Genomic DNA, 11,948 nt, shown 5'->3' on the forward strand with positions numbered 1-11,948 from the left:
TTATTATGGGGAACAAGGAAATGGCAGAGGAGTTGAACAGGTACTTTCGATCTGTCTTCACTAGGGAAGACACAAACAATCTCCCAGATGCAATAGTGGCCGGATGTTCTAGGGTAACAGAGGAACTTAAGGAAATTCACATTAGGCAGAACATGGTGTTGTGTAGACTGATGGTGCTGAAGGCTGATAAATCCCCAGGGCCTGATGGTTTCCATCCCAAGGTACTTAAGGAGGTGGCTCTAGAAATTGTGGAAGCATTGGTAACCAGTTTTCAAAGTTCTATAGATTCAGGATCAGTTCCTGTGGATTGGAGGGTAGCTAATGTTATCCCACTTTTTATGGAAGGAGGGAGAGAGAAAACAGGGAATTATAGACCGGTTAGCCTGACATCAGTGGTGGGAAAAATGCTGGAGTCAATTCTAAAAGATGAAATAGCGGCGCATTTGTATAGCAGTAACAGGATCGGTCCGAGTCAGCATGGATTTATGAAGGGCAAATCATGCTTGACTAATCTTCTGGATTTTTTTGAGGATGTAACTTTGAAAATAGAGAAGAGAGAACCAGTGGATGTAGTGCACCTGGAATTTCAGAAAGCTTTTGATAAAGTCCCACATAGGAAATTAGTGAGCAAAATTAGGGCACATGGTATTGGGGGTAGGGTACTGACATGGATAGAAAATTGGTTGGCAGACAGGAAACAAAGAGTAGGGATTAACGGGTCCTTTTTTGAATAACAGGCAGTGACTAGTGGGGTACCGCAAGGCTTGGTATTTAAAATATACTTTAAGGATTTAGATGAAGGGATTAAAAGTAACATTAGCAAATTTGTAGATAACACAAAGCTGGGTGGCAGTGTGAAATGTGAGGAGGATGTTTTGAGAATGCAGGGTGTCTTGGACAGTTTGGGTGAGTGGGCAGATGCATGGCAGATGCATTTTAATGTGGATAAATGTGAGATTATACTCTTTGGTGGCAGGAACAGGAAGGTAGATTACTATCTGAATGGTGTCAAGTTAGGAAAAGGGGAAGCACAACGAAATCTAGGTGTCCTTGTACATCAGTCACTGAATGTAAGCATGCAGGTACAGTAGGCAGTGAGGAAAGCTAATGGTATTATGGCTTCATAAGTGAGGGAGTTCAGTATAGGAGCAAAGAGGTCCTTCTACAGTTGAACAGGGCTCTGGTGAGACCATACCAGGAGTATTGTGTACAGTTTTGTTCTCCAAATTTGAGGAAGGACATTCCTGCTATTGAGGGAGTGCAACATAGGTTCACGAGGTTAATTCCCGGAATGGCCGGACTGTCATATGTTGAAAGATTGGAGCGACTTGGCTTGTATACACTGGAATTTAGGATGAGAGGGTATCTGATTGAAACATATAAAATTATTAAGGGATTGGAAACGCTGGAGGCAGGAAGCATGTTCCCGATGGTGGGGGAGCCCAGAACCAGAGGCCACATTTTAAGAATAAGGGGTAGGCCATTTAGAACAGAGTTGAGGAAAACATTTTACACCCAGAGAGTAGTGGATTTGTTGAATGCTCGGCCTCAGAAGGCAGTGGAAGCTCTGGATGCTTTCAAAAAGAGTTAGATAGAGCTCTTAAAGGTAGCGGAGTCAAGGGATATGGGGAGAAGGCAGGAACGGGGTAATGTTTGTAGATGATCAGCCATGATCACATTGAATGGTGGTGCTGGCTCAAAGGGCCGAACGGCCTACTCCTGCACCTATTGTCTGTTGTCTATAAAACTGCACCCTCTGGCACCAACAAGCATTCCACTCTCAAAATCACTGAGATCACATTTCATCTCCATTGTGATGTTTGTTGGAAACAGAACGTACCCTGTGCCAAGGAACAGGTCACGGAGACCCCCGCTGATAAAGCTGTGGATTTAGTTAATGATTATCAACAGGAACTGACTGAATATTAACCAGGGGGTTTTCATTTACTTACAGAACACGTAAAACAGCCTTACTGGGACAGAGTGGTAACAAGAAGCTCTATATACTGAAATATAAACACCACAAAGGCAGTTAGCCACTTTTATGAAACCGAATGGGATTGATAACGTATTGTGTTGAACGACATTAGAACAGTAGCGAATCGCTTTTAAATGAATTAATAATTCCCTTCAGCTAATTGAATGCATCTTGTCCGGCGGGAAACCAGGGCAGTTGACAGTATTATTGAATCGCCGCAATTTCAACCCTGCTCCGAATGATCAGCAAAGGCTCGGGAGGTGCGAGCTTCCCGCATCTCGGAACTGTCCCCGGGCTACTGCTTACCGTAACAGGAAGACCGATCCGTCCACACTCGGGGCTTTACCGATCCCCGACCGAGGGAACTGAGGATTCGCTTTGCTTATTCCTTCTCTAGCAGGATCAACACTATCTGTCCATCCTAGACGGCATTTTGGTTGGTGGACAAAAGTATGGAACCACCCACTTTGGAGATTACAGGGTAGTCGTGGGGGAAGACGGTGTAAGGAGTTGATGGTTCCATTATATAGTCGGTTGGTGAGACCTGTTGTGGATCACCGCCTGCAGTGTTGTTTCCCTTCTGTCAGATGTGAGTGGGTAGGTGGGAAATCAATAGAAGATTTACCAGACAGATATCTGACCCCGTGAGTTTTTCTATGAGGAATCTGTTGTGATCTTGACTTGTGGTGTGACATAAACAGGGGAGACCTGCTTGTATACATTACAGTTTTTTAATAACAATGTACTTGATTGTATCGGCGGAAATTTGGTAAAATGAGTGGGAGCATCGATGAGACATAAAGTATCCCGCGGAGTTTGACAGGGACGTGGACAAAATAGTTCCTGTTGTGTGAGGATCTGAAACCAGGCACCGCCAGTTGAAGACCGCTGAGATGTTTTTTCTCTCTCTCTCTGTGGGTCTAGTGTGTCATGGGAATGACCGTCCTCAATATTCAGGAGAAGGAGAGTCTATCAGTTAATATTGTAATCCTGCAGTGTAGTGATACACAAATGAGTGAGATGTTACAGGTGAGAAGCAGGATTGATGAGCCGAGATCACAGTCAGATCTGCGTTGGTCACAGTGAATGCGGGATGCCAATGAAATTAAATCTCCCGTCAGCAACTTCTGGCTGACAAAAACACATATCAATGGGCACTGTACTGTGCACGTCCCGTACCTAATACTGCGGCCACTGATTGTATGTCCGTGGTTTTCTACATCTGTAGCCCGTCCGTTTCAATGTTCGACATGCTACACGTCCAATGACGCCTCTCTGCACAATGCATTTGCAGCGTGGTTATTTGAGTTACTGTCGTCTTCCCGGCAGATTGAACCAATCTCGCTTTTCTCATTCGATCTCTGTCATTAACAAGGCATTTTCGCTCTCAGAACCGCCGCTCACTGATCTTCTTCCGCGCCATTCTCCGCAAAACTGAGACTGTTGAACGGGACAATCCCAGGAATTCAGCAGTTCCTGCGATATTCAAACTGCACCCTCCGGCACCGACAAACATTCCACTCTCAAAATCACTGAGATCACATTTCATCTCCATGGAGATGATTGTTTGCAGACAGAACGTACCCTGTGCTAAGGAACAGGACGCGGAGAGACCCGCTGGTAACGCTGTGGGTTTAGTTAATGATTATCACCAGGAGCTGACTGAACATTAACCAGGGTGTGTTCATTACTTACAGAACCCGTAACACAGCTACTGGGACAGGGTGGTAACAGAACCAGGAGCCGCTGTACACGGTAAGAAACAGTATATACTGAAATATAAACATCACAAAGGCAATCAGACACTTAAATGAGACTGAGAACTTATTTGGTTCTTCAACAATTGAACTATAGCGAATCACTTTTGAAAGAATTAATAATTCCCTTCAGCTAATTGAATGCATCGACTTCCTGTGCATGTCCCGCGGGAAACCGGGGCAGTTGGAGGTGTTATCGGAAACGCCGCACTTTCAACCAAGCTCCGAATCATCAGCAAAGGCTCGGGAAGTGCGAGCTTCCCGCATCTCGGAACTGTCCCCGGGCTACTGCTTGCAGAAGCAGGAAGCCAGTCCAACCACGCTCGGGGATTTACTGATCCCTGACTGGGGGAACTGAGGATTCGCTTTGCTTATTCCATCGCAGGCGGGATAGACACTATCTGTCTGCCCTTTACGACATTTCGGTAGGTAGCTGCTGGGAGAGGGCGAAATTATGAGAACTCCTCACACTGCAGTTTATAGCGGGGGAGGGGGTCGGAGGGAAGGGGTGTAAAGAGGTGATGGTTCCATTATCTAGTCGGTTGATGAGACCTGTTGTGGATCACCGCCTGCAGTGTTGATTCCCTTCTGTCAGAAGTGTGTGGGTAGGTGGGAAATTGCACATTTAAACAGAGACGTAACGTAAAGAATTTTGCTTCTCATGTATATCAGGGATGTAAGTAATGAAGTTAATACAATTGGATATGCACAAACACAGATTCGAACAAAAATACAATAGAGGGACCGAGATCAGGATGGAAACGGTAAAATGAGCACGTTGCTAATGTACAAACACGAGAAAATCTGAAGTTGTTGGCAATCCCGGGCAACACCAGGAAATCTAGGAAAAGATCTAGGAAAAGAAGGTTTAACACAGAGACATCTGCACCTTGTGAGTTGTCCTGTGAGGAAACGTCTGTGATCTTGGCTTTTTTCAGTGATTGAGGAGAATTCGACATGACCTGAGTTTACACGGTGGTGTAGTTGATTGTATCCGTAGTAGTTTGGTAAAATCACTGGGATATTTGATGAGAAATAAAGTATCCTGCGGCGTCTTGACAGGGACGTCGACAAAATAGTTCCTGTTCTGGGAGGAACTGAAAGCAGTTGAAAACAGTCTCCCCCATTGTCTCCTCTCATTCTCTCCCCCATTCTCTCCCCCCATTCTCTCCCCCTCTCTTCCCCCTCCCGCTTTGTACCCCTCTCCCTCACCCCTCCCTCGAATGGCCTCCTCAACATTCAGCAGAAGCAGATTGTTCCAATTAATTCTGTAATCTCTGCATTGTAAATATCACTGCCAGGTGCATGTCTGTTTTCCTTAAAAACACACACACAGAAAAAAGCATTCATGTCCGTAATGCCACAGTTTTAAAGACAATATTGAACAGGTAGAAACACTGGAAATCCTCTCATGACGAGGGACGTATTGAAACATCACAACGTTCCCCACCCAGTACGGTCTCTGTGTGTACTCGGTGCTGAGCTTCTGTTTCTGTTCCAGCGAATCCAAGTATCTGAACTTTGTGGGTCCAAACAGTAAGTGAACACACCGTGAGCGAGATTCAGTCGATAACACACATATAAACCTGGGCTTCTCATCAGTCAGCACGTAATTCCACACCCTGCTCCACAGCGCATTAAGTATATGACACAAAAGCTGATTCAAGTGAATGATTATATTGTGCTGTTCGGTAAGTTCGCAGAATGCACAACATTAGTAGTTGTTGTTCACAGAGAAGTTTATCGTAGCATATACGGGATCAAAATGGACAGGGGGTGGTAAACAGATTGCAAAACCAACCCGAGCTGCAACGGATTCATGCAGATATTGGGGATTATGTGGAGGAAACAGCCAGAGGAAGTGGATGAGACAGGCGCAGTCGCATAATTCAAAAAGCAGCTGGGATGTGTAGATGGAGTGAAAAGGCCAGAAGGGAAATGGGCCCAGCACAGAAAATTGTGATCATCTCAGTGGGCACTGTGGTTGGCATTGTCTCGTTGGGCCGAACGCTCTGAATTTGGACTCTATTGCTCTGTGAGTTTGTCAGTAGATGCGCCAGCGCCAGGTATCAGCGGAACGACATAGACTTTGTGTGGAAGGTGTTGTTAATGGGGAATGCTTGGTACCCAAGCCAACTGCTTCTCTGATAACAGGGGATGAAAATACTGTCATATTTGCAAAGTAATCGTACTCTCTCTGACTCACTGTCTGCTTGTTGTGTAATTCACTGCATCAACAGCAGGTGGAGCTTTCCAGAACCGGGACCAGGATGTAAACAAGACGACGACGATCAACAATAGTCAGTCAGAATCAGAATGGACAAAGGTATGATAAGTTGGGATTTTTGAATTAAACGTTTATCGCGTTTGTACACAGTAGTTCAGATGAAGAAACTGACACAGGTGTTAACAGGGCATAGAAAAGTTTCATCAGGCAGTGTCACTGATCCCACTGGTAAAGCAGCCTTGAGTAATTGATCAACCTAACAATTCCAGCGTAGGGACCTGACACCGGTAATGGTCGAATGACTCCGCTCACCAGGCAAAGCTTCAGCTGAGTGTCAGGAACAGGGGCTCCTGAATCAGGTGGTTGTGAGTGAAACACAGACGGGAGTGCGACAGCGGTCTTGTGGTTTATGTAAATGTTCAGGGTCAGGGTTCGTTTCACCTCAAGGCAGGCCCTGATGTGTAAGACGTCGCCAAATTTCATTTATAAAACTCAACGCCAGATGATAGGAACATATCCAGGATTTCAGAGATTGTGTGTTAACACAGCATTTCAGTGTTTGGAAGGAAAGCTATCAAGAATCCTGGGTTTTTATTGGCTGCTGTGCAAAAGGGAAGAGGGGTGTTTCCGAAATCTGTTTTCTGTAGCAGAGCGGAGATCATTGCCGGTGGTGAGAATGGCTGAGGATCAGGAGGCAGCTCATTGTAGATACATTTGTGGTCTGCTTCTGAATTTTAACACCCCAGCGAAAATCTGGGATGTGGAGAAATGGTGAACGTGAAATTCTAAATACTTCCCTCTTGAGATGATCTTCTACCTGAATTTAAATTCTCAAGATCTCTGCTGGGAAACCTGGTATAACCAATGACTAAATGTCTCTGTCAGCTATAGAAATTGTGATTGTGCTCAAATCTGTGATTCCAGATGGAATAAAAAGATGTTACAGTCTGGAAACGGGTCCTTCAGCCCATCTAATTCATGCTGATCTAAATGTCTGAGCTTGCTCTGTTTCCCTGCAGTTTTCCCAAATTTCCCTTGTAAACTTCATCTACCCCTTTTCCTGCCCACATGCTCTCAATTTTGTAATTTTATTTGTGTTTGCGGCCTCCTCTGGATGCAGGTAATTTATACCCATCAGCCACCACGTGCAAAAAGGCCCCTTTGGTCCCTTTGAAATCTCTGACATCGAGTCTGAGACTCCTCTACTCTGGAAAAAAGACTGTGAATATCTTCCCCATCTGCACCTCTGATTACTGTATATGTGTGCGTAATGTCACTTTTCAAGCTCCTGAGCTCCAGGGCAAACTGTCCCAGCCGAACCATTTAACACAAAAAACAACACCCTAGTCCAGTCCCGTAGTGGTCATTCTCAACTATTCACTTTCTAGTTTAATCACCTCCATCCTATAGATTAGAAACTACAACTTCACGCAAAGCTCTCTAAGCGAGACTTTGCCGATGACTTGCATAGTTGTTACATGACGGTCATCAGGCGGGGGATAAGATGGCAACCAGGAGAGCTGTCAGCATAGATCTCAAGGTAATGGTCAGCCTGCGACCCAGGGAACCGAACAATGTGCGTCTGAATGGAATGGTCAGTCTGTGACGAAGGGGACTGGACATCGTGTTGTAAAGTGATTGGGGAATGTGTGATCCAGCAGACTGGACCATGTGTAATCTCGTGGATGGTCTGACACAGACTACTGGACAGTTAGTGACCCAGGAGAGATCAGCTTGTGGAAGATAATCACAGTGATATTTTCCAGTATCACCGGACACCATTGCATGAAGATCCCGTGTCCATCCGTGTGTTCAACTGCAGTGAGTTCAGTGATCAGTATTATTGTGTCTACCCTGTTATTTTACTGAGAGTGAATATGTCCAGTGACCGGCTTATTGGGATGGTCACCTGGCAAGATGTACGGTTCACATTACCGAGCACAGTTCCACTCAAAATCTGGTCAGCCAGAGTATCTGCTCCATTACAGTTTGAATCAGTTTTGCTCAGCTCTATATCATACTCGTATAACCTAAAATTCACCACTTATTTCAGGTGGGATATTGAATCGAATAGGGAAAGTACTGAAGAGGGTTTTACCAGGCGGATCATCGAGGGAAGATGATCTGGACACGGGAAGCAAGGTACCAAAGCAGGATCTGATTGAGAGCAACGTCACATTGGAATGCGATCCGACCGCAGCAGAATTGGAGCAAATTCAGCCTAGAGACAGTGGCTTCAGAGACATTGGTCAGGACCCTGGAACCAGCGCAAGTGAGGCGACTGCCTGTCAACCCAGAGACAGAGACGTCAGAGACACTGGTCAGGACCCTGGAACCAGCACAAGTGAGGCGACTGCCTGTCAGCTCGGAAGCTCATTGAATATGGATTTGTCAAGTCCCCAACAAGGAGCAGGTGAGTGAAATATGAGGGTGATGGGTTCGCAGAATGTGGCAGGGAGGAGGGTAAATGTGATTCCTTGTTGGAGGGTTGGTCAGAGGAGAGGGGGAATGTGTGGGTGTGGTACATGTGGTGTAGTGGGGCACCTGTTACCCCACTACAGAAAATGTACTACCTGCTCTGAGGATTTCCAGGATGTGTATTGGAGGAAACGCAGCTGTCCAGATAAGGAGAGTATTTCCGGGATGTGAATCAGGGGAAATGTATTCACCAGGATGGAGACAGTATCTATGCGAAGCGAATATTACCGACAGTCCCAACATTTATTGCCCATCCACAATTGAAATAGGTGAGTGGGTCGGGTGGGGGAATGGACTGGTTTGCATTAAATGTGATCCTTCTGGTAACCTAATGCCTAGGACATTGTTGGGTAGGTTTTAAGGCCAGTGTTGGAGATGGGAAATTAATACTATTTTGTATCTGTAGGCAGGTTCAAGGCACGTTTTTTGTTGAGTTGGGTGAGAGCGGTGGAGATGAAGGATATCTGAGTTCAAGCCTACATTTTCCTTTATATATTCACAGATCCAGAGTTTACGATCTCCGACCTCCTGGCACAGGGGGAGGAATATCGACTGTACCAACTGACAAAGTTCTATGGAGACAGACTCAAACAAGCGATTGAAGAAAAGGTTGAAAGATTCGGTTGGATGTTGACAAAGGAGGGACATTTCAGTCGAGAAGAAAATGAGGTGAGTGTATCTAGTGTATTGTCACTGAACTGCTGGTATCAGAGGGAACAGTGATCGATATTCATCTCCTGCACGTTCAAGGTGGGGAGCACTTGGATCTACAGGTTCAGCGTCACCTTTTCCTCTCACACCTGCTGCATTTATCAGTGTGATAGAAGTTGTGATAGCAGTGGCTCTTATTCTGCACTTCGAACATTGGCTGCATATCTGGACTTCGAATAGGCATTCATTCTGAAACTAATTTCAAATCTTGGCTGAACCGTCGGGAAGATTCACCTCACCTCATTAATCCAGGATGAATATTAAACTGTCAATTGTGCCAACTGGCTTCACAACGGTACTTGAGGGAGGGAAACCTGCCAACCATATCTTATCTTTTTATCATCTGCGTCCAAATGCGCCGAAAACTTTTCCTCAATTATCGACATCTTCCCAAATGCTGATCAAACTAACTGGCCTATAATTTAAAATGGTCGGTTCTCCGAAAACATTCCAGAATCTAGTGATTCTTGAGCGATCATTACTAATGTCTCCACAATCTCTTCAGCCTCCTCTTTCAGAAGCAATCGGGTGCAGTTGATCTGGACTCATCTATCTTCAGATCTTTCAGCTTCCCGAGCGCCTTCTCCTTAATAATTGCAATTACACTCACTTCTGCCCCCTGATATTCTCAAATATCTGGCATGTTCTAGTGTTTTTTACACTGAAGACTGACGCAAAATACTGACTAATACCTTCCGCCATTTCCTTGTCTCCTGTCAGTAACTCTCCACTGTTATTTTCCAGTGGTCCAATATCCACTTTCCTCTCTTTCACTCTTCATGTATCAGGCGGACCTCTCGCAAGCCTAACTTCATATTTCATATTTTGTCTACTTACGGCATTTTAATTGCCTTCTGTTGGTTTGTAAAAACATCTCAGTCATCCAGGTTTCTACTATATTTTGTAATATTCTGTGCCCTCTCCTTTGCTTTTGTGCTGCTTTGACTACCTCGTCAGCCACGGCTGATTATCCTCCCTTTAGAATAATTATTCAACATTGTGATCATTTGTCCTGCGCCTTCTGAATTGCTCCGAGAAACGTCAGCCTTTCCCGCTCTGCCATTGTCCCTGTTAGGATCATTTTCCAGTTTTTATTTGCTCAGCTCCTCTCCTATGCCTCTGTAATTCCTTTATCCAACTGTCACACAGATACATCTAACTTTTCCTTCTCCCTCTCAAACTGCACTGTGAATTCTGATTTTTTATGATCACTGCTCCCCAATCAAACCTGGTGCAATACACCACGGACTCCAGATCCGCTTTTCCTATAGTGGGCTCAGCCACAGGCTTCTCTCAAAAGCCATCTCATAGGCATTCTATAAATTCCCTCACTTTGGATTCAGCACTGACCTGATTTTCCAAAGCTACCTGCATATTGAAATTCCCCATGACTATTTTATCATTTACCTTTTTACATGACTCTTCTCTCTCCTGTTGCAATTTGTAGCTCACATCCCCGGCTACTGTTAACATGCCTGTATATAATTTCCATCAGGGTCATTGTACCTATGCAGTGTCTTAACATCTACATCGTCCAATCCGATATCACCTCTTCTCAGGACTTTTCATTTTTAATGACAACAGAGTCTACCCAACCCTTTCACCCACTTGCTTATCCTTTCGATTCAATATTTATCTTTGGATTTAAGGACTCAACTATGATCTTCTTTCAGCAACAATTCAGTGATGCCCACCGTCTATTTTCTTTTGCTCTTTCGGTCTCCCCTCTCTTCCATTCTTGTTGTCACATCTTGTGGATATAACTTTGCACATTGACAGATCAAGTAAATTAGTCATGTTTCATCCACTGTAGGGTGTCAGTAAATCCTTATTCTTTCACGATATTGATGCAGAATTTCCTTCAGTTACTGTTTCTCTGTTAATGACCAAACCCAGGGAGAACGAGGCAGCAGCCCAGTGACGGCATCTGTTCTGAAACTGCCGGGACCATGAACAGATATTTTTCTCCACATTCTGCATGTCTGTCTGTCTGCTCCACAATAATGTCACCGCTTTCCTTTTGTAGAAAGTCACTGAACTGACAGAGAAGGGAAACCGGACAGAGAGTTCCAAACTCTTCCTTAGTTTGGTGATGGGCAAAGGCTCCCAGGCCCGGAGGGCGATGTGGGAATCCTTTCAGACATGGAGGACTGAATTACCGAAGTTAGACAGAATACTGAGGGAAATACAGGAACGAGGTCTGTTAAAACCACGCGCTGAACACAAAAGCACATTAAAATAAACATTTTAGTTATTTTAATTATTTTAGCTCTATTTCCATGTATTTATTTTAATATATATTTAAACAGGTCCTGATCCACAGAAATACATGAACATCGGCCAAGGGTTATCTGAATTACCCCCTCAACTGATCGGTGAGTGATCAAATGCTCAGTTCAAACCACACCTCAAGTGTTAGTCTGTGACTTCGCAAACCTAGGAATCAAAATTCGCCATTAGTCATTTGCTGATCTCTGGATTCAAGCAACAATTCAAAGAATCTCTCTTCGCAGCCTGAATATTCTACAATATATTTTTTTATTAATCCAGCTGTTGGTTCTGCTGAAGCCTTCACTCCAGGTCCTAACGCTCTAGGAATCCCCACACGCCCCAGGCAGGCTCATGATACACAGTATAACCCGGTCCAGGTGACTTTTCTAGCTTCAGACCTTACATCTTCCAAGCTCCTTTTCCTTTGTAATAGAACTACACGCAATTCTGTTCGCTGATGTTCGTTACCTTTTGTAATTCCGCTAGCGACTTCCACAGAGTTTGTCTGGCATTTTCATTTCACACG

General features: G+C 44.7%; 1 protein-coding gene across 3 annotated transcripts; it reads left to right on the top strand.

The window, feature by feature from the left end:
• The first annotated feature begins 3,640 nt into the window (after nucleotides 1-3,640).
• On the top strand, nucleotides 3,641-11,708 carry LOC140723547 (uncharacterized). Of its 3 annotated transcripts, none has more exons than XM_073038121.1 (6): nucleotides 3,641-3,733; nucleotides 5,976-6,061; nucleotides 8,016-8,375; nucleotides 8,943-9,109; nucleotides 11,178-11,349; nucleotides 11,461-11,708. In XM_073038121.1, the coding sequence occupies exons 2-6, from the start codon at nucleotides 6,052-6,054 to the stop codon at nucleotides 11,532-11,534; spliced, it is 783 nt and encodes a 260-aa protein (XP_072894222.1). In that variant the 5' UTR covers nucleotides 3,641-3,733; nucleotides 5,976-6,051; the 3' UTR covers nucleotides 11,535-11,708. The 3 variants fall into 3 exon arrangements, with proteins under 3 accessions (XP_072894222.1, XP_072894221.1, XP_072894223.1); XM_073038120.1 differs by lacking the exon at nucleotides 3,641-3,733 and adding an exon at nucleotides 4,058-4,160; XM_073038122.1 differs by lacking the exon at nucleotides 3,641-3,733 and adding an exon at nucleotides 4,134-4,160 and having other exon boundaries at nucleotides 5,979-6,061.
• Nucleotides 11,709-11,948: the final 240 nt, after the last annotated feature.

This window comes from Hemitrygon akajei, unplaced genomic scaffold (assembly GCF_048418815.1).
Source record: "Hemitrygon akajei unplaced genomic scaffold, sHemAka1.3 Scf000118, whole genome shotgun sequence".
In the NCBI taxonomy this organism is placed as follows: Eukaryota; Metazoa; Chordata; class Chondrichthyes; order Myliobatiformes; family Dasyatidae; genus Hemitrygon; species Hemitrygon akajei.